The following is a 25037-nucleotide window of genomic DNA, read 5'->3' on the forward strand; positions in this document are numbered from 1 at the left end:
AGTGCCCTAAAGGCTATTCCGTGCACTCCACTGTAGCCCAAGTAGCCCTTGGCACACTCAGGGCCATACCAGACCAATCTCTGAGCTCCCTGGGCCACTCCAGGGCACTCTAGGGTGCACTGAGAACCTCCGTGAGCACTCTGGTGCCGTTACACACAGTGATGTATGGGTGGATGTGTGTGCTGCTCTGACCTCCGGGAATACAGCAGCCAGTCGGTCAGCAAAGCTGAGTTCTGGAGCATCACAGGAAATGGAGTTTTCCATTGCTGCACGTAAGGCTAAGTCATGCACAGCCAACCTGCAGGCCACGTGGCCCAGCTCAGCTTGCGCTGTGGCTCACACCCCCTGCTGCCATGTCATCACGGTGGCAGCTCTGCCCCACAGAGCAGCCTGGCCCGCCTGGCCCCAAGACACCAGGAGAGCAGCGCTGACAAATAATCACAGGATGGCCTGGGGTGGAAGGGACCTCAAGGATCAAGTTCCAACCCCTCTGCCACAGGCAGGTTGGATCAGGTTCCAACCACCAGATCAAGTATGAGATCAGGTACTGCGGCACTATGCTTAATTTGCAAGGAAGCTGTGTTATTTTTCAAAGAATACAACTTGAAAAGACATTATATGCAGAAACATGCTGCCAAATTCAACGCCTATCAAGGAATGCTAAAAAATACATTAACAATGTTCTGTTGCTCATACATATTATGTATCCGGCCCAAGGCAACTCCTGTGCATTCAATATGGTCCAGGCAAGCCAGAAGACTGGACAATCATGGGTTGAGGCACAAGACAAAGCATCGTTCTTTCCCCCAAGGCAGCAGTCCATTTCCCGACTGTTTCATGTCACCCAGCACGTGGAGAAGCACCCCAGAACCAGACTGCAGTCTGCAGGAAGCACCAGCCTGCCCTGCAGCACAAGCACACACGGCGCTGGGGTGAACACATGTCACTGTGCTGTGTTGAGTCCAGTTGCGTGCCACGGGGGCAGCGGGGAGCCGAGACGGCCCGTTCACAGGGCTCGACGGGGGCCAAAAATGCAGTGAGGTGCAGAGCGAACAGAGGAAGAACGCTGTGGGCTGCGAGCGGGCGCCCCAGACCTCGAGTGCTTAGTGCAAATGAAGCCATTGCTACCTGATCCTGCACTACTACTGGAAGAACAGACCATGGATTCATGAAACAGAGCACTTAGAGAAAAAAGAAGCTGCTTCCACGTTTCTGTGCACGTGTTACTGCACGTAAGACTCCTGCCTGTAGGCACAGGTGGACTCAGTGCAGTGACTGGAGAAGAGACACTGCTTCTTCCTTCACTGCAGGCGCTTGTTGCTGCCCGAAGGACCAGAGAGCGCAGGCAGAGCAGTGAGAAGAAAGGGACAGCCCTCCAGCTCTGCACACAAGCGTTACTTCTGGAGAGCCGCTGCTGCGGAACGCTGCTCCTCTCATCGCCAGCCCTCGTGCTGCCCCTGCAGCGGCACCGCTCTGCAAACCTCCTGCAGCACACAGCAGCAGCACAGCTGGTGCCCCAGGAGAGGCAGAGGAGCGCCGCGCCACAGGGCCCAGGACCCCCTGACAGGTGGGCTGCTGCCCCTTTGCAGGACTGCCTGCTGCTGGATTGAACGTGAGATGTAGAGAGCCAGAGCCCTCTGTGAGTAGGAAACAGCAGCGTCTGTGGACGAACATCCAACACTGCACACAGAGCCCGCCCATATAAGACAAGTGGACCATCTGTTCCAGACTGCTTTTTATTCAGCAGCGTAACACCACATCTGCTGCACAAACTATTAGCGACCCACATTTTGTCTGTAAAACAACAAAAGGGATGGAATATGTTCACTATCAGAAGAAAAGAGCTGTTTTGCATAGGAAGTAAATGATCTCCTTTCTGGTGAACGAAGAAACAGTTTCTTTTACTAATGGATATAGTTTCAACTAAAATTAAGTTGTAAATACATGAAAAACAGTGTTTTCAAATATTATGGAAACTAATGAAATCATCTTGCAGCCAGAACTTATTTCAACAGTGTTGTTACGAGTCAGTGCTGCTCATCGCTCCGTTCCGGCGCAGGACAACTGGCTGCATACTTTCTCTTCAAGCCTTTCAAATACACTTGCAAACTCTCCGAATCCAATCGCGAGTTTCTAGCAGTCTGAACCAACCTCATTGCCAGGTGGTACACAGCTCTGTGCTTCATCATCTCAGGAGTGGTTTTCTGTCTGTGCTGTTCTTAAAAGCACACGCACACTTTAAGTAGGAAATTAATAACTTGCTATTATTAAAATAGAAGCACTACTGGCTTTTTGCACGCTACTTCTGACCTGCTGATTCTTGGTTGGCACACCAACACTACAGCCAGCACTCCTGAACCCCACAGGCTGCTTTCTGTTGTCACTTAACAGCGGCCCGTAGCAAACATCTCTTACCATTAGTTTCAGAAATCAAAATGTTACTTTCTTGATGACATCTGTCATCATAAAAGCCTATGCAGTGCTTATGCTATAATCTTTCAGAAATATTTAAAATAAAGCAGAATTTTACAAAAACTGATAATTGCAGTAGCATACATTTATAAACGACTGCTACGTACCAAAATTTGTTTAGCAACATGGTTTGTGATTGCCTTTGCATCCAGAATTATGGATGGTGGTAGAGAGGAAACTTCTGCAGCTTTTAATCCTAAACAAAGGAAACACAAACCAGGATTTAGGATAACATTTTATTCTACCCTCCACATTATTTATTCTACAATCAGCTCACTTTAAGGGGTAAAATATTCATCTAAAAAGTTATTTTGATGTAATCTTTCTGTCTCTTTTTCCACCAATACTGTTGTAAGAGTTACTGAATAAAATGTCTACTTTGTTACAATGTGGCCCCTGAAATACACTTCACAGAAGTTAGGGCTGGCACTAAGTGGGCAGGACCAGATGCTCCAAAGGATGAACAGAAAACGGCACAGCAGTCATCAACAGCTTTGTCTGCTTCTTTCACGTTCAGGTAGTGCTAAATGCACTCAGCAGACGCAGGCGTCATTTTCCGACTTCTGCTCCTTGCCAGCTGCAAAGCTGCAGATACTCAGGGTAAAAAAACACGTGAAAAGTTCTTCTTCTGCCCTGGCACGATGTTTTGATTTTTTTTAACTGCTGTCTGTGACTCTGGCTGCGCAGAGGAAATTCTGTGCTTCAGGAGAAGTTCCAACAACGTACCGTTAGAAATGGCCAAGAAAAGCCCCTGCACTTTTTTTTAATTATTAAATACAACGCTGCTCAACTAAGACAAAGTCAGGACAGTGAGGCAGGACTCCTGTGTCAGCAGATCTAGCAAAGGTCTGCTGCTCACAGGGCTTGGAAGGGAGCTCTAGAGCTCATCAAGTCCAATCCCCCACTAAAGCAGGTTCCCTACAGCAAGTCACACAGGTAGGCATCCAGACAGGCCTGAATGCCTCTAGAGAAGACTGCATGACCTCTGTGGGCAGCCTGCTCCAGTGTGCCAGCACTTTAACAGTAAAGAAGCTCTTCCTTGTGTTTGCATGCAACTGCGTTCCAGTTTCTGCTTGTTGCCTCTTATTCTATTGCTGCACACCACTGAAAAGACTACGTCCCTATCTGCTTTACTCCCACAGTCTGGGTATCTATAAACAGTTACGAGATCCTCTCTCAGCCTTCTCTTCTCCAGACTGAAGACACCCTAGGTCTCTCAGCCTTTCCTTGTACAGGCAACGCTCCAGGCCCTTCATCACCTCTGTCACCCTCCACTGGACTCCTAGGAGATCCCTGTCTATTCCTGTCTTTTTTGAACTGGGGACTCCAGAAACATGGTATTTCTGAGTTAGGGCTGCAGCATCTGAAACAGACCTTGTTCTGCTAACGACAGAGAAACTTACACCTGAAATTCTGATAAAGAGGCATCTTAAGTCTCATCAACTCAAGCCAGACAGGACTAATTTGTAGTTTTCAGTCACCACTGACTTGCAATAATCATGTGCAGCTATTAAATCTCATCTAAATCACAGATTCAGCTACAGAATCTTGCATTCAGAAATATGGATTTCTACACTTCTTTAAAACATGCAGTTATACCTTACTGTCACTCATGGCTCAGTGACTCATAATCCTTTAATCTGCACACTCTACCAAGTCAGTCACAGTGGAATCTCTTACCGTAGTTCTTTTCCTCTGTATATCCTTTAGAAAGTGTGTAAGTGTACGTAATCTTCTCCTTCTTTCCAGCACTGCTTCTCACATGCTGCACTTCAAAATGGTAATTTTCCACATTGGGATACAAAGCATCCATATGACACAGCTCCAGGAAATGAGTAGCAAACAAAGTAAATGCCTAAGTAAGAAAAATAGAAACAAAATTCAGGATTCAAATGATCCTTTGATAAATTACAACAAGTAAGAAGAACGGTCTCACAGCTCTCCAAGTCCACAACTCCGAAGAGCTGTATTTAAATTACTAAAGGTATGAATAATGCAAATAATAATAAAAAAAACCTAAGTGATCAGTTCTAACGTTGGCAAGCGTGTGTTTTCCCACTTAGGGCTCCCCAGCTCTTTTCTCAACAGAAGGGGAACAGCAGATAGAACAGGAAGCCCATGACACTTTTGAAGTGTGACGGGGCATTTCGAATCACTGGGTGCTTCACTTTCTTCAGGGGATGCTCTTCCTGAGGCACAAGCTGCAGACAACAGGTGAGATTCCTCTATAAAACCACAACAGTACTCTGCATGAACTGTGACAAGAAACTGAATCTATAAACCCCTATGAATTGACAAGAAGCTACAGCCAACCACGTAACTGGAACAGAGCAGCAACTTCTGATCCACACTGTGCCACTCTTCAGAACAAACCTCTGACCTACACAACGAGCACCTCAGAGTGAGCAACCTCCACCCTCCAGGGCTCGAGCACACAAAGCACTGACTGTGCAAACAGCACGAGGCTGGGTCAGCATTTTTTCTTATCTAGGATAAGAAAGCAAGTTACCAAGCAAGCTGCAAAAAAGATGGTGACCCGTGATCAGAATGCAGAATATGTCAGCATTTTGTCTGTCACTGTAACTCTTACTGCTCACTAGCCATGAAAAAATGTCATTTCTAGGCAAGAAATCTCTATAAAATTTAAATTGTATGAAACCACAATACCTACAGAACGATAAAATAATTATTAAAAGTTTACACTTTTTTTTTTTTTTTTTTTTTTCAGAATTACCTTCAAATTCAGGAGATATTCACAGGCAGCATAACAAATGCCAATACCTTCTTCGGCACTGGTACCTCTGCCAAGTTCATCGATGATGATGAGTGATTTGTCATTAGCATTTTGTATGATGTATGTTATCTAGGAAAATATTTTATTAGTTATCATTCCTAGGAAAGCAGCTTTTAAAAATCCTGCTACTAATTGAAATACTTGTGTTATCCAGATAAAAAAATCAGAGATGATCCGTAAGCATTACTTGTTCATCCTTTCCAAATGGCTGTAAATTCTAACCCACCAATGGGTTAACCCTACAACCCTTCTTCTTTTCCACTGAGCATATGTACTCTTTGCTGGGTAAAAAACTGGCTGGACAGCTGGGCCCAGAGCATGGTGGCAAATGGAGTTTAAACCAGGCAGTATCTGGTTACTAGTGGTTCTCCTCAAGGGTCAGTTCTGGGGCCAGACTGTACAGTGTCCTTACTGATGATCTGCATGATGGGGATTGAGTGCACCCTCATTAAGTTCACAGATGACTCCAAGCTGGGAGGGTGCTGATTTGCCTGAGCACAGAAAGGCCCTGCAGAGGGATCTGGGTATGCTGGATCAATGGGCTGAGGCCAACTGTATGAGGTTTCAGTAGACCAAGTACCAGGTCCTGCACTTTAGTCACAATAACCCTATCAAACGCTATGGGTTTGTGGGAGAGTGGCTGGAAAGCTGCATGGAGGAAAAGGGTCTGGGGAGATTACTTGGCAGCCAGCTGAACATGAGCCAGCAGGGTACTCAGGGGGCCAAGAAGCACAACAGCATCCTGGCTTTTATCAGAAATAGCACAGCCAACAGGACCAGGAAAATGATCCCACCATACTTGGCAGTGGTGAATTTGCACCTTGAGTACTGCTCAGTTTTGGGCCCTAACTACAAGATATTGAGGCACTGAAGAGTGTCCAGAGAAGGGCAACAAAGCTGTGACAGGTGTGGAGCTCAAGTCTTATGGGGAGCAGGCTGAGGGAACTGGGATTGTTCAGCCTGGAGAAGAGGCGGCGCAGGGGAGACCTTCCTGCTCTCTACAACTCCCTCACAGGAGGCTGTGACAGCGAGGTGGGACTTCATCTCTCCTCCCAGGTTACTAGCAAAAGGATGAGAGGTAACGGCCTTAAGTTGCACCACAGGAGGTTCAAGGCAGATACTAGGCAAAATTTCTTCTCAGAAAGAGCAGTAATACATTGGAACAGGACGCCCAGGGAAGTGGAGGAGTCCTGTTCCTGGAGGTTTTCAAGAGGAGGGCAGATGCAGCACTAAGGGACACGGCCACTTGGGTACGCGGGTGGTGGTTGACAGCTGGACTCCATGACCGTAATGGTCGCCAAAATTCATGATTCTGTAACTGCTTTCCTCAAAAGCATATCAGTTTGGGAGAAGACAGTGACAGTGCTTACGCTTAGCCAAATAATCCTTCAGGTTCCAAAACGTAACAAAGCATTGGAATTATTGTCCAGTGGAACACTGATTTTTACTCAGACTGGGGCATCATTATACAGGATGTGTGTTCTCTATCACTATTTCAGATAAAAGATGAAGGATGATTTTTTTTAAACAGCATTCAAAGTACATTCTTTCAGTGGAAAAATACTAGTACAATTTCAATCACGTCCAATGTAACAACAGACACGTGGCCCTAGATTATCTATCTTTAATACCTCCTTCATTTCCTTCATGAATGTTGAGGCATTTGTTTCTATATCATCGTCCATTCCTATTCTGGTAAAAATTTGCTCTGCAATTCGAAAAGAGCAATACTCTGCTGGGACATAAGAACCTACAAAGCAAGACACAAGTTTTCTCATATCAGCATGACAAACACCAGCTTGCATTGCAGAGAACGTATCTTGTTCTGGACAACTTCAGAGAACATATTTTACCATTGCTTTAAAAAAAAAAATATTACATTGATGCTATACCTGAACAATCAGTAAAACCTTAACATACCACATGTCTGAAGCTATGTCAGTCTGAAGGGATGCAAAAGTCAGAATGACCTGTTGGATTAATCTGCATTTTTGCAGCCACTGTGATACTAAGCCAAGGAATCGTGATTTCCACTGAACAAATTTATACTGCCTCACCAATCTCTGAGAATTACTAGTTTTACTGAAAAGAAAAGGAAGCTTTATATCATCCATGAATTTTACTGTCTCCTTTATCCATATTAAATTCATGTTTTTGAGAGTAATTCCTGAAGAACTTGTTTGGAATTGGATCCAAAAACACATACTGGACAAATTTTATTCTCCACTACCAAGTAATTTCAACCATTTATTTCAGCCCATTAGATCCTCTCTCCTGAGCTACTGGCCTTATCTTCCTTTATCTTTGAGATAAAAAAATCACAAAGAATTCCTAAGGATAAGGACAAGGCTTAGACAGTCAAACTTTACAAGTATTTCACTTTTATAATTTTAGCGATAAAGCATTGCAGTACTTATTGCTTTTGTATGATCTATTCATTCTGCTTGGCTGAAAGCAGGTTACTCCACATAATCGAGGTGTCCTCTCAAGTTCATCTCTTCTTTTTGGATGACGAATATATATGCAGCCTGGTGGGCCTACTCTGTGGACACTCACTATTAAGCTTGCACGAGGTGCTGGACTGAGTTAGGATGCTCCCAAAAAATTAAACAAATAAATAAAATAAGGCCTCCAACTGTATTTCTCCTAGCTGAAACTAGCCAGGCTTTCTTATACACAGACGAGTCCAGAGGCATAAGCTTCCATAAGCTTCCAGGGGCAGACCCAAAATTCTACAGTAGCCTCTTCAGCAACATAGGCACTGGTAGAAGGAAAAGTACTTAAAATTGTATTTTACTATTTACATGGAATCTTATTCTTTAAGATGAATTATTAGCCTGCAAAAACATTTTTAACTAGAAACTAATTGAAGTGCTGTGGAAGTTCATGAATACGGTCAAGTCTTACCGATTTGCGCCATAATTTGACAGAGAGCAATCTGTTTTAGATACGTTGATTTTCCACTCATATTTGGTCCTGTGATAATGAGGAAATTGCTACCTTCTGTCAGATATGCATTGTTAGACACGGGTTTCTCCATGGCTATCTTTTCAAGAATAGGATGCCATCCCTGCTTGATTGCCAAAGTATCTGTAAAGTCTGGACGAACTGAAAGAGAAGGAGAATATAATAAAGCTTCACAGAATTAGTACAGAAACCTTTCGGTTGTTAAACCAGTGCATTCTGAAATGAAGTTCTTGCAGAACAGAAGTCTAACTCTGTGGTCTTGATTCCCTAATTTTTACTTTCCTGCAGTCACTTAGAAGAATTACCAGTTATCTTCAGCTATGGATTCTGACCATCAGGCACGTCCTCAAGATTTATTTTTACAAAAAGAAAAAGAATCCCAAAACTAACATTACATTTCAAAATTAACATGTTTGTGTTCCCCTGTAAGCAGCATAGAACTCTAGTAATACAGAAAAATACAGAGTGAAGCTTCAAAAGAAATCCAATGGGAAAACAGGAAGCATTTTTGCACATACTGTACTTTTTGTCATTTATTTTTATACTGCTATAACCATATAAAATACAGAGGTCATGAACTCCACCTGTAACTATTACACAAGTTTGTTACTGTATCAGCACGGGGAACTAGAAAGTAACATTCTTTCTATTTCTGTTCATACACTGCTGTACGGAGAATAAGGGTGCCTACAGCTCCCATGTACGACTATTTCAAGCCAGGACCATTCTATTTCTGTGGCACCACTGCAGACTAACAACTGTTGTTAAAACTGCTGCTTAAACACTGAAGCCTTCAAGAAAGAAGCGCCAAAGCAGTTCTTTGGGTTCCAACACTGAGGAACTCAAATTACCTGGTAGCTTTTAGAGAGAATCACAGAATCACAGGGGTCGGAAGGGACCTCCAGAGATCATCCGCTCCAACCCCCTGCCGAAGCAGGCTCCCTGCACCAGGTGGCACAGCAAGGTGTCCGGGCAGGACAGACTCCAACGGCAACGGGTCGACAGCCACGAAAGCAGCCCATTTCTCCGGGTGGAGACGCACTCAGGCCTGGCAGCGCAAACTGCAGAAGCAAAGCAGCTTCCGTCTCGTCATGAACTGTTGATGTGAACTGCTCTGATTCACCCAGTGGGAAAAGACTGTGACAACTCAAGCCTATCATTACTCCTGTGTTTGAAATATCTGAACACGAAGAATCAGTGTCATTCTGCAAACCTAACTCTGCTACTGAGCTGGAAATGTCACAGCAGCATCAGCAGTGATGAGCTAATACAGCTGCTGAGATGGCTTTCCAGACCAGCTTTTATTTGGTATCTACACAGCAGTGCATTCTAGCTAGGAACCTCATGTCTGCATTGTTTGTAGAGACAGGTAGCTCAAATCAGCATTTATTAAAGACTGTGTGCTTGTTTGTACACTGCAGAACCAGGCTAAGGAAGCCAGATGATGCAGCGATGCAGATACAGCCAAATTGTTGACACAGGACATAACAATACACCAGTCAGCACATGATCCTGGATTCCTCAGCTCTCCCTAAAAGCACTCCACAAAGGTGCGACAAAAATTGAAGCTGAAAAATAGATAGCTGCTTATTTATATATATGCTTAATGTCAACCTGTTTATATTACACTGCGTTCTTTCAGAACACAAAAGTTAATGCAGGATGTTCACAGACTTGAAACGAATATGCTTGAAGGAACTGTCGTGAAAAGACTGGATATGAAGCCTTACAGCAGCTGAATGGAAGAACAGCATTTCAGTGCACAGAAACAGGAGGAGTACCAGCACAAACCTGGCAAGGATGGACCACAGACACTTAGAGCCTAGTGAGACCCAAAAAGATAAATGACATGGGCTTAGCAATTGAGAACCAAACAAAGCAGCCTGGATATCCCTCAACTGGAGGGGCTTCATTTAGTTTTTAACAGAATGAAAAAGATAAACTTACCATAGTCAGAAATAGTGCAGGCATGAGCAAATGAAAGCAGCATGTCCAGCATTGACACAATGTCAGACAGCTTGTACAGACAATGAATGTGTTCATAGATCTCGTTCAGTAGCTTACACACTATCCTTAAGAAAAAAAAATTAACAGTTAATTATGTTCATTCTGCATACATCAGGATGGGAGATTACTTCATAAAACACCATCACCTCTACCAAATGCAGGAGAATATCTGAGCTTCTTTGAAGTATATTAAGATCTTACACAGTAATCTCAGATCGATTATTACATCAGATACAAGACACAGCTCAAACACCAAAAGCATGTTACAAAAGCTTCACACACAGAATTAACTGAAAACATAGCTGTGGAGTCAAATGTGTTTCAGTAACATCCTCAGGGTGCCTCTTAAATCCCCTCAGTCCTTCATGTAATAAAAACGAAACATCAAACAAAAACACACACTAAACCATACATGGTTTCTAAAAAGAAAAAAAGAAATTTCCAAAAATTCATTATACACCTAGCAGGTCTTCTGAGATTAACACAACATGCAGCAGGGTCAAAAATACATAGTCAGCTCTGCTGTTAGCTCAAACGATAACGATCCCGCACTGCAAAATTAATACATCCCCTGTATCGTTTTGTGTAGATAAGTCATGTGCGAAGAAATACTAAAGACAAGGACTTCTGTTATTAATAAACCTCCACGTCCTTTTCATGACGTTTAATGCAACACACATGTTGTGTTACTGCTTTTCTCTCAGGTAATGCATTTGATCACCGACATCGCTTATGACACTGCTCAGTGCTCACCATGGGTTACTGCCAAAAGAAACCATAATTCATCACTAAGGTGGCTTTAAAAAAAACAAACGTAAATAGTTTGAGTAGGACAAAATAAATGCAGTTAGCAGAAATATTTAATAGTTTTAGACGGTCTTACAAGTAGGTCATGTGATATATTTCTCTCAGGGATTCCTGGCATCTTTCATTCATTTTTATTAAATCTGCTGAAGTGAAACTATACATGTTCCTCGTTTTAGTGACCTATGGGAAGTTCAAACCAACAGTAAGAACTTGCCACGACCAGAAGCCAGAGGAGTTTCTAGAAAGCTATCTGGGAAAAACATAGGAAAAAAAAAAAGGAAAAATGTGGGGAAAAGAAGGAAAAATTACCACTTTCCTAAATAGACTTTCATGACAAATCCTTACAAAAGACTGCAGTTATCCGCAAGATACACAGCTTTACAATTACAAGCAATGTAGTCACATGCAGTTGCATGAGAAATGGGGCGGCTGTACCAACTACACCTTCATTTACTTCTAGGTATGTTCACTGAAAATATTTTAAGTGTTGTTTAAACTGCTGTATAATACGCTTTGTTACTGTATTATACATTTTATATATATTACTCCTACAAAAATTTATTAACAAAATGCAACTAGTCCAGATACCTTTGTAAATTCTGACGGAAGTTGGCCGTTGGGTAACGTTGAACAATCAGCATTCAACTGGATAAAAAATCCACGCACAGAACTGAAACTCGTTTTCAGTGGCAGGTTGTACTTCTCAGCAAGTTGTGTTATCATACCTACATACCACAAATAACAATTTGACCCAAATCAACTATACGGACAAACATTTACCTGTACAAACTGTGGAAATGATTCACACAGGTTGAACGCGTCAGATAAAGAAAGGAGGAAAAAAGTTTTAAATACAGGGATCACAATATAATTGCTCGTCCTCATTTAAATGAAATTGAACTTTTATCTACAAATGGAGAACCTGAACGTTAGTATCATAAGCACTTCAGTTACACATCAGTGATGAACAGCTTATACTAACAGTGAAGATGTTTCCCACATCAAAAGGTTATGTAGCATACGATTACACGACCTCCGTATGCCAGATGTACTTGGAACTCCAAGACAATGAAAGTCTCCGTTTGGAAATACCTGCTATGTCATCCACAATTTCCGTGTATGTTCTACGAGCTATGTCAAGGAACTCATTGATGTTTGGCTTAACAGCATAGCATTTTTGGGTCCTCATACTCAGACATCCTTTTGCATATCTCGTATCGTCATTAATCACAGTTGTAATCTTCTCAAGTATAATTCCAAACCTGCAATATTAGTAGTGCCACATATTAGCCACATGATATTTTATGATTGTAATCTGTATTGTTATCCTGAAATTACAAATAACCGTAGCAAATTCTGTATCTTTGAAACAAGCATTAAATTTCATGCACATTTTCATCTCAAAACATAGCACAAATATGTCTGATAAAAAATGCCGTCTGATAGTCTTTGGGAGATATAGATACCCTAATGTACATAAGTAACAGTTTACTTTTGCGTTAGTTTCCTCGGACACTACTGCTACTGCCTTCTTACAATCATTTCTAACAGAGTACAGTTTGTTCATCAGTTAATAGCTGTTCATCGCCATTCTTCTGCTTTGGTTTTTCCAGCATTTGTTTATTAGTTGAAAATTAGAATTTTAACACAAAAGTCAAGCTTTTAGCCAAAACAATAGTTGTGCTTGCTGCTACAAATAAGCAAAGATTCACAATAATTATTGTAATACCTTCTATCTTCAAGAGCATTGTAATAGGCCTTTAGCAGGGACGTGTTACAGCTTCTCAAAGCAGCCTGTTAAGAAAGTAAAATGTGAACACACATAGTTAACTATTTTCACAGCCCTTTTAAAGGACCAGAAGGTCTTAAATCCACCAAAGCTTATCAGTGGTTGCTTAAGCAGCCCGCAGAACCTGAGTGGGAGTTTCAGTTCAATATTTGTTAGATAACGTAAGAATCCAGTTCTTAGGAATACTGGCTCAAATAACTGTTTTTCATTTGGCAGAAAGTTAGAACAGACTCTGCTGGCAGCACTGCGCTCTGCGAGATCAATGGTAAATCTCACGAGATGCGCCAAGTAGGAAGGACTAACTGCTTTTACTTCACACCCCAAAAATGACAGACATATCTTACTTTCAGAGGCTCCACAAGCTCCAGGGTATGCTTCAGATAGATTATATTAGTTATTTTTGATTCAGCAGTTTTAACCTGTTGAAGAATTTTTACAAATACAGGAAGTGTTTGAATGCTTATTTAAGGAAAGTATGTAACTAGCAGAATTCACACTGCGACTCTAAAGGTTTGTACTGATAACTTCTAGTGAAGACTGCTGAAATACTTCATAAGCTCACGTTGACAACTTGGTGTGCAACTGCATAAAAATGTTTACAGAAATTGCATTGCCAGCTGCGGTCAGCTGCCCAGCAGTAAGTGGCCCTTTTCTTACGGCTGCACAGATAACGATCAGCTCTGAGAATAACTGCTAAACCAAGCTGTGGAAACTTCTTTTAGTCTTCTACGTTATCAGTACAGACTTTTTCAAAGCCATTACACAACATATCACAATTAAGGTGCTCATTCCTTTCCATAAACGCTGTTAAACAGCACCCAATCTAATCTGCTCTGACAGTCCTTCAGCATACGTACACATAAAGTCAATAAATAAAAGGCAGTAAATGCTAAACGCTTTGTTTGCTCTTCAATAGTTTTAGACCACATTCTATAACTTACTTTGTATGCCCGTCCCACTACATTTCTAATAAAGAATTTTGCTGTTGCCAATAGCACATATATAATACACACTGCACTACATGCTCTTGTAATTCCAGATGAGAGAAATAAAGGATATGATAATCCTGATATCTTACAAAAGGAAGCAGAAAAAAGTACATGCACAGTGCATCTGTGTGTTGGTAAACATATATATATACATATATATATATATACACACATATATATATATATATACACATACATATAGATATATATATATACACACACACACACAAAAATTACTCTCATACGTTATCTCTGGGATAATACGTGTGTGCAGGATTTTCACATGCATACAGACACAATATAATGTGAGTAACAGCAGTTACTGTGAAAATTAGTATCATTATTTTCTTCATGGAAATGCACACTTGCTGATTTCCCTATTGTTACCATCAAATAGTATGCGAAAGAGCCTCTGAAGATGGATCAAAAGAGACATCTAAGATAAAAAGCCATGAATTCTTATGTGTTTCACTCTACCAACATGAGAAGGTAGTGCTCTGAAAAAGAAGAAAAGGATCTCTCTCCTTACATGAGAGGAATTTTAGAAAAATTCCTGTCGTAAAATACGATGTACTCACAATCTGAGATAACATCAGTCCATGAATCTGTAAGGTGCAGCCTTTGCTTATAGATTTTTAGATATAGACACATATTTTACGTTTTGCATGTAATGTGCAGATAACTCATTATTCTTAATTGTGTTTTGGAACATACTGTGTCTTGCTTCGGAATTTGTACCAAAATTGAAAGCAGTTGTTCTGTATCCAGGAATTTGGAGATAACTGTAAAACAGAAGTAACCAGCTCAGAAATGTAACAAATTTCAAGGAAATCATATTAACAACCTGCACTTCTTTCATTTTTTAATGTACACAATTATTTATTAATATTTATGCTAATCCATTTGTTTTTATCCTAGCTTCCTATTTACCAGAAAAAAAAACACAACGAAAGACAAAAATATCTGCTAGGTTATTTAGCCACAATTACACTTACTGTATCCAAGACACAGTGATTATTGTACAGGGGGACTTGTATCAGTTCAGTAATGTTTTTGTTCCTAGAGCAACTTCCAAAGTATATATGAGCTAGAGAACAACTACAAGAACAGTCTAACTGTCAAAGGAAGGATAGAAATAAAAATAGAGGAAAAGAAAACCTCAAATGTGCAAGACTGCCAATAATTCCTCCTCCATGTTTCTCTTGTGATAAGGATTAAGCTCACACAATATGCCTTCAGGCAGCCTAACTTGTACTCTCTGGGACTGTATTATTTTCATATTTGTCTGGACCATTACGTTTTAGGAGGCAAAGGAAAAGAAAACAAAAACATAAACAAGGCCTTAATTTGTTTTTAACAAATAAACCACTTCCAAAACTGTATCAAGCTGCAAGAGCTAACCTCCAATTACATGAGAAAGCTACTGGCTTACTGACTTTTATCTACTTTGTAAGTTCACTTTTTTTGCAAAATATATTTAAAAAAAAAAGTCACAGTATCACAATAAAGCTGGCTTCAAAAGTTATGAATGACCGCTACAGAAACGTCTGCTGGCGATGGTAAGAAAATACTTTTCAAACATACTGAATCAGACTGCACAGTCACAAATTAGAAAAAAGAGCTTAAAAAGGAATAGTATAAGTATTAAACAATAAATTACTACCTGCTTGAAGACCAAAAAACAGCTCCTCATCCTGGAGAAATTCCTGAACGCAATCCAGTCTTGTTTTAATTGTTTCAGCATCAACAAGTGGCTCCAGGATATTGGATCTGAGTCTTCGACTTCCCCCTGGAGTTTTAGTGTAATTTAGGACACCAAAAAGTGTGTGTCCATTCCTGTTAGAACAAAACATACAAGAAGAATGCATTCATAAAAATAATGATGGAAAACAACAAACGACATTTCCAGGAAAAGTACCCAGCAAATTCAAGGCATGCTTTCAGAGTACTCGGCACCTTCCTACCTGCCAGGTGTATTTTATGAACTACAGCAGTTTACCAAGTCAGATGCAGTTTTATATAATATTAGCCACCATTTTATCATTTATCAAAACTTAGAAACACCCTTGCATTCAGAACGTGTTCATCTTTTTAGGATTACTCCATTGCTACTGCATTTTACATTTTTCCTCTCAACTGAGCTATCTGAATTAGCACACAAGCCATGCAAAAGGACAAATATTATTATCTGAAATCAAATGCAAATTGGGTAATTTTCAGTAAAACACACTTATGAGAAAAACTTGATTTAGGTGCTGCAATCTTAACGCCCTTACCGAGAATCCCTGTTATTTGTTACCAGTTCCAGATTTTGGGCTGATGATGAATCTATCATAGCTGTTTTCTCACTCCCCTGGAAATGGACCTTGAGTGACTTCGGAGCATAAATGGAGTTCTGAATAAACTCGACATATTTCAGCAAAGCTGCAGCAGCTGCAAGACAGTAGTACCTTGGAAAGAAAGAATCTTTAATAAATGTAGAATAGTGCTACTTAGTTACCAAAAATCAAGTGGTATACCAAAGAAATCACATTTAACACTTGACACTTGCTGCTTGACAGCTACTGGGATTTAGAGCACTGAAAAAGCAGTACTTTTAACAAGTGCACAAACATCTAAGAATCACAGGATTGCAGGGGTTGGAAAGAACCTCAAGAGATCATTGAGTTCAACCCCCTGCTAAAATAAAGCAGGTACCCTACAATAAGTCACCTCCATAAAAGGGGACTCCACTGCCTAGAAAACCTCTTCCACTGCTCTGTCCCCCTTAGCATAAAGAAGTTCTCTTGCACATTAGTACAAAAGCTCTTATGCTCAAGTTCTAGGCCACTACTCCTTGTCCTATCACTATGCACCACCAGGAAGAGCCTGGCCTCATCCATTTGCTTCCCACCTCTCTTTAAAAATTGATAAACATCTATCAGATCCTCCCCCCTCAGTTTTCTTTTCTCCAGGCTGAACAGACACAGGTTACTCGGCCTTTCTTCATATGGGAGATTGCTCCAGGCCCTGCCTCACCTTTGTGGCCTCCCCTGGGCTCCTTCTAAGAGATCCTTGTCTTTTTTGAACTGGGGAGGGAGCCTGGAATAAAAGTATTCTAAACATGGCCTCATCAGGGCAGAGTAGAGGGTGAGGATTGCTTCCTTCAACCTGCTGGCCACACTCCTTTTAATGCACCCCAGGATACAAGCATACAATGTGTACAGTATGATCACTGAAATCAAGTCGTTGTGAATATCTGGGTCTCTGTACCCCTGATGTCCCACATCATGGACCTCGTACCGCGTGCGTGCGTGTTTCTGTGGTTATACGTGACTTAAGGGAAGACTCTGCACAATGTACACAGAAAACTGCTGGTACAAGGAAATCTTTCGCAGAGGTCAAACTGGAAGGCATTCATAGCTTTTAAATTGCCTATTTAAGAAGAGAGTGAAAAGAGGGAAGTGGAAAGTTCTAAAAACCCACAGAAATCTTTAAGTTTCTGGGTACCTCAGAAATACCTGAAGGCAAAATAAGCAGTTATGTTAAGAACTTCTTAACTTCTGAAAAAATGCAACAAGCCACTGGCTTTTGTACTGAGCACGTATGAAGCTGTTAAAAACTTATCTGGACACAGTATGATTTTTCCTTATTTCAACATACTTTGATTGAATCTCCATGAAAACAGTGCTGAATTCAGACGCACACAATTGCTCTATATACTCCAAACCCTTTGTTTCATTGAAGTATTTCCTTTGGACAGTTGTAAACGTCACATTCTGGGAAGACAGAGGAAAAAAGCAAATAATTTAAAGTCACAGATAATTTTTTCATCAGACAGACTTCTCTATTTTTGCTAGGATCTTTGCTCCCAAGAAAGTCCACCAACTGGCTTCAGCACATGACTTCAATAAGCCAAGCTCAAAATTGTCTGCTTTAACTAGCTAATATATTTGTCTCCATAATTTTCCGCACCAGAACGAGTCATGTTGGAGCTGCAATGGGATTGTCCTGCACCACAGTAAAAACAAACAAAGGGCCAGAAATCACAGAAAACACACAAGATCTGACTGCATTTAAAGCTTCAGAAGTTGTAGAAGACTTAACAATCATGCAGATGCAATTAACAAGAGCTCTAAAATGCAGAATAAAATTTAAGAGCTTACTTTGAAATGCTCTGTTATTAAAGCAAACAATTTTGTTGTGTTCCCTGCTTCACAAGAAGTGTTTGGCATTATTATTTCCAGAGGTGTTAAAATTTTCAGTTTAGTAATAACCTGAAAAAGAAAAAAAAAATCTTGAGTAATTCAATACAAATCCATATCTAAAAGAGCTGTACACTATAACGTATCAGGAATAAAGAATTATAGAATTCTTATATTTTAAAATCACATTTATCTTGTAAATAATGACCAGACTTTATGCTTATACACTGGTGAGCTAAATAGATCTGCAGCTATATAGATACAAATACACAAAACTATTTTAAAAAATTGAAGTTATCTTTTATTTAAACAGTTATTTAAATACAAAAATACGTTTGTGTCCGAAGCACAGCGTCCCTCACAACCTGGGACACTCCATGGTTCTGTGAGTACTTGGGAGGGTGAGAAAACAAACGCCTTGTTCAATCCGTGATCTTCAGTTCTCCCTCACAAACTTTCAAGTGAGCCCTCATTGGTCACATCACCATCTGAACACCTAACCTCTCTCACACCTGCACTCTCAAACCACAGCCACTTTGAATCCTACTACTCTGCATGATAGAAGTATTTACACACCTGCCAGGTTCCATAAGCTCTTGTGCCTGTTAAGACCAAGATAAGCCTTAAATTAACTAATGGTAAAAATAAAAAATCAGATAAAAAATAAAATGCAAAAGAAGAAAACCCACAAACACCTGACAATATTAGAAATTTTAGTAAATAGATTCAGCAGTCGTTTATATTCCTAGTCGTATCTACTTATCATACTAACAAAATCTAGTTTTTCTTAGTCTGAATATTGTAAATACACTGCAAGCTACACTGCTTCCTAGCACACATAGCCACAACAAAACTGTTAAGAAAGCAGTTTTATTAATATTAGAACTGCATCAACCAGATGGATTACTTTCCTGATCTTAAAATATGCAGCAATGGTAGACAGAACACTTTACTGTCAGCTGAATACATTTTGTTTGGCAATAACTGAGAACAAACATTCACACAACTACACAAATCCCAAGCTACAGTCTGCCTAAAACAAATAAAAGTCACCCTTGTGAAGTGCCACTCTCAAAGATGTTTTGCCTAATGAAAAATACTTGCAAATTCTCCTACCATGCATTCCCTCTAATGCTCTGCAGTGCAAGGCATCTGAGTTTCACATAGTTCCAATGCACTATTCTTTGCAGAAACGTGTTTTCTGTTTTGCAAAGCATTCTTTCCTCCTCCCCTGAAATCTGAGGCACAGCACAGGAAATAGCAGCTCCTTCAACAAATATTTCAAATTTTCTAGAAATTCTTACTTCCCCTTTTGAGATTTTTTTCCTAGAAACTGAATCTTCCATTCCTGATTACTCAAGCAAGCAATCCACTGCACCCAGCTGTCAGCTATGCAGTAGTTCACTATGCAACAATACCTTGGCATAAGTCGTATTGTCTGCAAATTGGGACAGTATCACCTCAGGATTCTTTAAGTCAATGCTGGCCATTCCTACTTCCCCTCTGGCAAGGCCTCTTCCTTCTACCACAGCTACAATAACTGATGCAGCAGTATGAGCAGAGGCTGTAGATGACGACGTAACTGTAGAACAGTTGCACATATTCAGTTATAACCCACTTCTTTATATTCACAAAATCATACTTTGACATTCCAAGCTTGGACAAGCTGTGACAGAACGAGCAAACCGAGGATTGTGAAGGTGTTTTTTGTTCAGTTATTACTGTAGTATAATTGGCTGGTGCCAAAGTTCAACACATTCCTTGTTCCTCCCAAACCTCCTCATATGGTACTGAACTTTGAAGAGCACTGATTTTAGAAACTAATAATGCACCTCTCTCTATCTTTCTAGCACTACTGTTTTCAGTGCCTAAAACCTAGACACAGCAAGGCAATAAGGAGGACTGGTGGAGATGAGTTTTCATCTGCAGTCAGAACTGGGGGATAAGCAGTCAGACAAAATGAGCTGACCCTCACAATTCTGCCCTGATTTTCTTAGGGCATCTGTCATACTGATCTGCAACGATACGCCTCAGGCAGCAGTTACTGAGCCCCCATATAAAGCATTATGCTGTATTACCTGGAAGCACTATTAATTGTTAGATCACTGCACTTCCCACAGAAGAGATTAATTAACCAGGGTGAGACCTTTTTCTCTGGGGTACTGAACTTTTTAACCAATGAAACACCAAAAATATGGATATAGTGCTTCCTCTGGCATCTCTGCTAGTTCTGGTGTTACATCCTTCAAATCGTTCTGAAGAAGCTACAAACAACACTTTGTTCCAAAATTTGCAGCCCCAGATTGTGAGTGTAGGCTATTGAAATGAGAAGACAAACACTGCAGAAATAAGGCAGACATACATATCTGTATGTGAATTTCTGTTGAGAACAAATGCAGAGAACGATTACCTATTAATTTCACTGAAGTAGCCAATAAGAAACTGAAATAAATTTTTAATGCTACAATGCAACTTGCTGACCAATACTAAAACAATTACCACTCCAGAAATAGAGTCACTTCATGATCTCAAGCTTCTTAACCTTCACACACAAGTCAAACTAAACCTTACAGCAGCTGAGTTGAACAGGTTCTTCAGTATTGGATTTTGACAGCATATACAACCTGAAATACCAAAATCTCTTTTCGTTTCATGTAATTATTTGTATTCTTTTCCAGCACTACTTTCCTCAAAAGGGAATCAGGTCTCAAATAAGACTGGAATACAAATGTTCTCAGAACAGTTCTGTCAAGAAGGCATGATACACCAAACTTGCCATTTCCTTTTGGATACACTCAATATGCATCCCCAAAACCAAAACTAACCCCACCAGAAATCTCAAAAAGCAACCAGAATTAAATAAAAACATTTATCCAGGAAGAGAGAATTCGATCTCCAGCTAACTGCTACCTAAGCATTAAGAAAACGCAGTCTTTGATACTGCACACAGCTGAGTCTGAACCTTCATTTACTCTAAGTTTGATGGATGCCAGCAATGACATTCACATAGTTTCATCTAAGGCCTGCTTTGAAAACCTAATTGTTACTCTGATTGATCTACCCAGGACAGTCCATGATTCCCCCCCATATCAGTAGCTGATTACCTTTTTTTTTTTTTTTAAACAGCAACTAAGAGGTGGTGATAATAATAATGATTTTAAATTAGGTTACAGTCGTTAGACAATTTTGATGATGGTTACTTGTTTAGTTTGCTACACACACAAAAATAAAATTTAAAAAGATGCAATGATCAACCAATGTTGTTCATAATATGGTATGCTGGATATGTTGTCTTCAATACAAACGAAACTGACCAAAGTTCCACATACAACTCAGCAAGTGTAAATAACCATACAGACACATGGAAACAAACACATGTACACTTGTAGACTAAAAGGAGATGAAAAATATGGTTTTAATTGCTAGGACATGCAGAGGTTAGAAAAATGTGCTCCATGGGTTTCCAAGTTATAGACACCCCAATTCCTAGAGTAGTCAAAAAGAAAACAGCAGATCACAACAGCTGTAAGAAATGACAAACTTCATATTAGCTCACTTTCTACAATCAAAGAATTCAATTCAGTTTCAGGTAGAGAGTCAATTCGTAGTCTTATCAGGATTTTTTTTTTTTAATTAAAATACGGATGTTTTTAAGAATCAATCTTTAAGTAACTAGTTTAGAGAATTACCATTAAATAACATTAGGATCACTGAAAACAGAACTGACAGAGCTTAACTCAGACTGAAAAGATGGACTTTGAATATTACTACTTTAGCACTACCAGAAAACACAAAATGACACAAGACAACATTAACCTGTAAGATGGCTTTGCTGGTAAGCAGCACTGCAAAACTTCACCCAGTGAGCTACTGGGTGTTGTTTAAGGATCGACTCACCTACACCTTTGAAAACAACAACGTAAAATGCGTAAGAAACTCACAAGAAATTCCAATTACTTCAATGATACATGATTGTCTCGCTCCAATTTATAGGAGGGAGAGGAGGTTCTTTTAATATTTGTATACCTGCCATGAGACTAAGAAACAACAGTTCATACGCTGGTCCAACCAGTTTATCACAAATCCTAATCAGGGAGACGGGAAGGGAAGGAGGGCGATAGAAAAGATAGGAAAGAAGCAAGAATTGCGTAAGGGAGGACGGTCACCACCAGGATCCAGCAGCGTCCAGCTGCATGGCGTTTGAAGGTCCAAGGCAGAAGCAACAGCATGGAGCAGCATGGCGGCCTGGGGCAGCAAGCAGGCAGCAGGAGGCAGACGCGGAGCCAATGCAGGAGGAAGCAGCAGCACTCAGGCAGCAGCCCAGGAGAGTATGTCAGCATGCAGGCATCACTTCGTGAGGAGCCTGTTAGTCAGAAATCCTTGCTCTTCTTCATGAGGAATCTGTTGCCAGAAAACCTATCCTCATGGTTTTCGATTCCCCTTTTATCCTATTTGTTCTCCTGCCCATGTGACAAGGATGGGTCTTGAGCAAGAGTCATTGAGCGCCCCTGAGATGGAGATTTGTCATTCTGAGATAAGTCACACAGAGGAGCACTTCACAGCCATTTAGCTGCAGCTCATCTCTCTCTCCTTGCCCCTAGCCTTGTCCATCTGTGTCCCCCAGACAAAGGATTTCACAATCCTTGCCCAGGACTTGCCTGAACTTGTTCAAGTCCATCTGTGTCCCCAGCAAACTTTGAGACACTGATGTTAACAGAATAATACCTTACAATGATGTACAATGCTTTATAAGCCTAAAAAGAAACCATGATAAGAACGCTGTTCACAAAGGCAGGAGCACTGTTAGGTCACAGCTTGAACTGCCGTTTAGGCACCTGGTGAAGCAGTGTGACCAGAAGATTGGATCCAGGCTGGAGCCACTCTGGACTCACATAAGGGCCAGCCACTGAAGAGACAGCCTCCCTTGGATCTAGGCTGCTTAGGTATAAAAACAACTATGATTTATCTTTCATTATCACACTATAAGCACGTGAAAAAATAAAGTATGTTTAATGAAATGTTAGAGATATATATTGAACTATTTCCCTTAAGCACCGTCAATTCACCTGAATATCCAGGAACGGGGGTATGGCTTCTGCCAATAGATCTACTGGTAGAAAAGGGTATTTTTCCCACACACGTGTTACTGAGGCCTCGTGCAGAACAACCACTTGTGAAATTCACTGCACTCCCATTTTCTGCACAGGAACTTTTGTCCCCAAGATATGATTCTGAAGGGAAAGGGAAGGAAAAAAGAGTCAGTTTCTGTTTTGAAAGCAGCACATACACATCTTAGAAAACCTTGTATTTTGTACTAGAAGTAGAGATGTCCCAGCAATCCACCCCCAATATCCTTCTCTACAACAGTACTGGCCTGAAATAACAATGAGTTTGTTTCAAAAACCAGCATGTATTGACAGTTCCATAATGACTTTACTTGCAGTAAATCTCCGGTTAATTTGCTGGACTGAAACAATATAACTGAAATAATTTTACTACGCATAATTTTTATGCTATGAGTTCCAGATCTATGAAAAAATGCTATAACAGACAGCTCCACCTTGCATTTTCCCATTGGCTTTAAAATCCATAGCTGAGACTACATACTTACATTTATGAAAATTTCAAAGTTTGAAAAGGTCACAATAGTATTTGTTTAACATGCACATTCCCTTTTAGAAAACAGCAGCAAAAGTGCAAAGAACTGCGCTCAGAAATACCCTCCACATGAACATGATCTCCCTTTGATTTTATGAGGTTCAACCCTCAGAAATGACACAGTAATCTGAAACATGTTTGTTATGTTATCTCCTATTTTCTCTACAGATATATTTTAAGATTTACCTTTTTTTTTTTTTTTTTTAAATGTGGCAAAATACTTTTTTCCTCAGATCACTCTTAAATTCAGTAAATTAGTAATTTCTTTACTAATCAGTATTTTGCTAATCTAATAATTGAGATACTAATTTTAGTATCTCAAGTGCTCTCAAGATGAGTAAAAACATGAAATCCTTAATACAGCCTGGATAACTGCTTTTCAAAGACCAGAGGAACCAAACCATCAGCATCTTTTATTTTAACAATAAAAATTCAACAATTAAGTTATGCTTTGCTCAGGCTGGTATTGCAAGCTTTCCTCTGTCTTGGATTCAAGACTGACCGCGTACCTCTTAGCGAAGCACACACACACCTTTCATCCCAATTTACACCTAACAGGAACGCGCGTACTTCACAAGACATTTCAACGAGCGTCCCATTGTTACCGCTATAGTAGTTTCACTGAAGAGGAAAAACAAACAAACAAAGAAACCAACCAACCAACCCCAGCCACTGCTTCCAGTCTGCCAATTCAAGGCCGGCAGTACTGCGCCGATCCCAGCGCCCTGCCAGCACCGCGCGGATGGAGCGCGGGGCCGGGACTGCGAGCAGAGCCAGCTGGAACTGCTACAGCGCTGCGGGGCAATTCAGGTCAGCCAAGTGACTTCACGCGCCAATTATCCACAACGTCGGGCGAAAGCAGCATTTATTTTAAGAAACCCGAGGAACGCCGTCATTTTGACGAGCCGAACCAAAACAGACGGCTACCATGAAGAGACGGCGCTCCGCCTCCACCCGCCGACCAGACTGCGGTACCGCAGCTCGGCAAGCCGAGGGCAGCAGGAGCGGCACCGACCCGAACGCAGAAGGCCACGCCGCTCCCTACCTCCCCTTCCGGAGGGCGGCGGCTCCTTCCTGCCGGCAGCCCTGAAGGGAGCGAGCCCCGCCCCGCCGCCGGACGAGCCGCCCGTGCTGTCCTCAGTGCTGCGCGGCGTCTGCAGCAGGCCCAGCGTGTAGCGCCCGCCCAACCCTGACAGAGAGGAGGAGCAGCGGCCCGTGTAGGACTCTGAGGCGGCCGAGGCGACCGCTCGCCTGCACGCTTCCATCTTACTACTGCCGTTCGACATCGCGGCCTCAGCCACGCAAAGCGACCCGCTGCCGCTACGGCTGAAAATGGCGCTGACCTCAGCGCGGCCGCGCATGCGCACAAT

General features: G+C 41.1%; 1 protein-coding gene across 3 annotated transcripts; it reads right to left on the reverse strand.

The window, feature by feature from the left end:
* Positions 1–1705: 1705 nt before the first annotated feature.
* On the reverse strand, positions 1706–25037 carry MSH4 (mutS homolog 4). 3 transcript variants are annotated; one of them, XM_048945710.1, is made up of 20 exons: positions 24713–25037; positions 23076–23240; positions 19428–19591; positions 17971–18081; positions 17468–17583; positions 16102–16275; positions 15489–15661; positions 14540–14607; positions 13181–13255; positions 12777–12841; positions 12140–12309; positions 11636–11772; positions 11124–11227; positions 10181–10305; positions 8174–8374; positions 6898–7016; positions 5207–5335; positions 4153–4327; positions 2580–2668; positions 1706–2213 (listed from the first exon to the last, which is right to left on the reverse strand). In XM_048945710.1, exons 1-20 carry the CDS (start codon positions 25026–25028, stop codon positions 2028–2030), a joined length of 2862 nt encoding a protein of 953 aa, XP_048801667.1. In that variant the 5' UTR covers positions 25029–25037; the 3' UTR covers positions 1706–2027. The 3 variants fall into 3 exon arrangements, with proteins under 3 accessions (XP_048801667.1, XP_048801668.1, XP_048801669.1); XM_048945712.1 differs by having other exon boundaries at positions 2071–2218; XM_048945711.1 differs by lacking the exon at positions 13181–13255.

This window comes from Lagopus muta, chromosome 5 (assembly GCF_023343835.1).
Source record: "Lagopus muta isolate bLagMut1 chromosome 5, bLagMut1 primary, whole genome shotgun sequence".
In the NCBI taxonomy this organism is placed as follows: domain Eukaryota; kingdom Metazoa; phylum Chordata; class Aves; order Galliformes; family Phasianidae; genus Lagopus; species Lagopus muta.

Bases quoted from the DNA above. Each gene is read 5' to 3' on its own strand.
- MSH4 (XM_048945710.1), bottom strand. From the start codon at position 25,028: ATGCGCGGCCGCGCTGAGGTCAGCGCCATTTTCAGCCGTAGCGGCAGC. The intron at 19,592-23,075 runs GTGAATTGACGG...ACTGTTCTACAG, and splicing joins CCCCGTTCCTGGATATTCAG to TTACGTCGTCATCTACAGCC. The intron at 17,584-17,970 runs GTAAGCTCTTAA...CTGTCTTCCCAG, and splicing joins TAATAACAGAGCATTTCAAA to AATGTGACGTTTACAACTGT.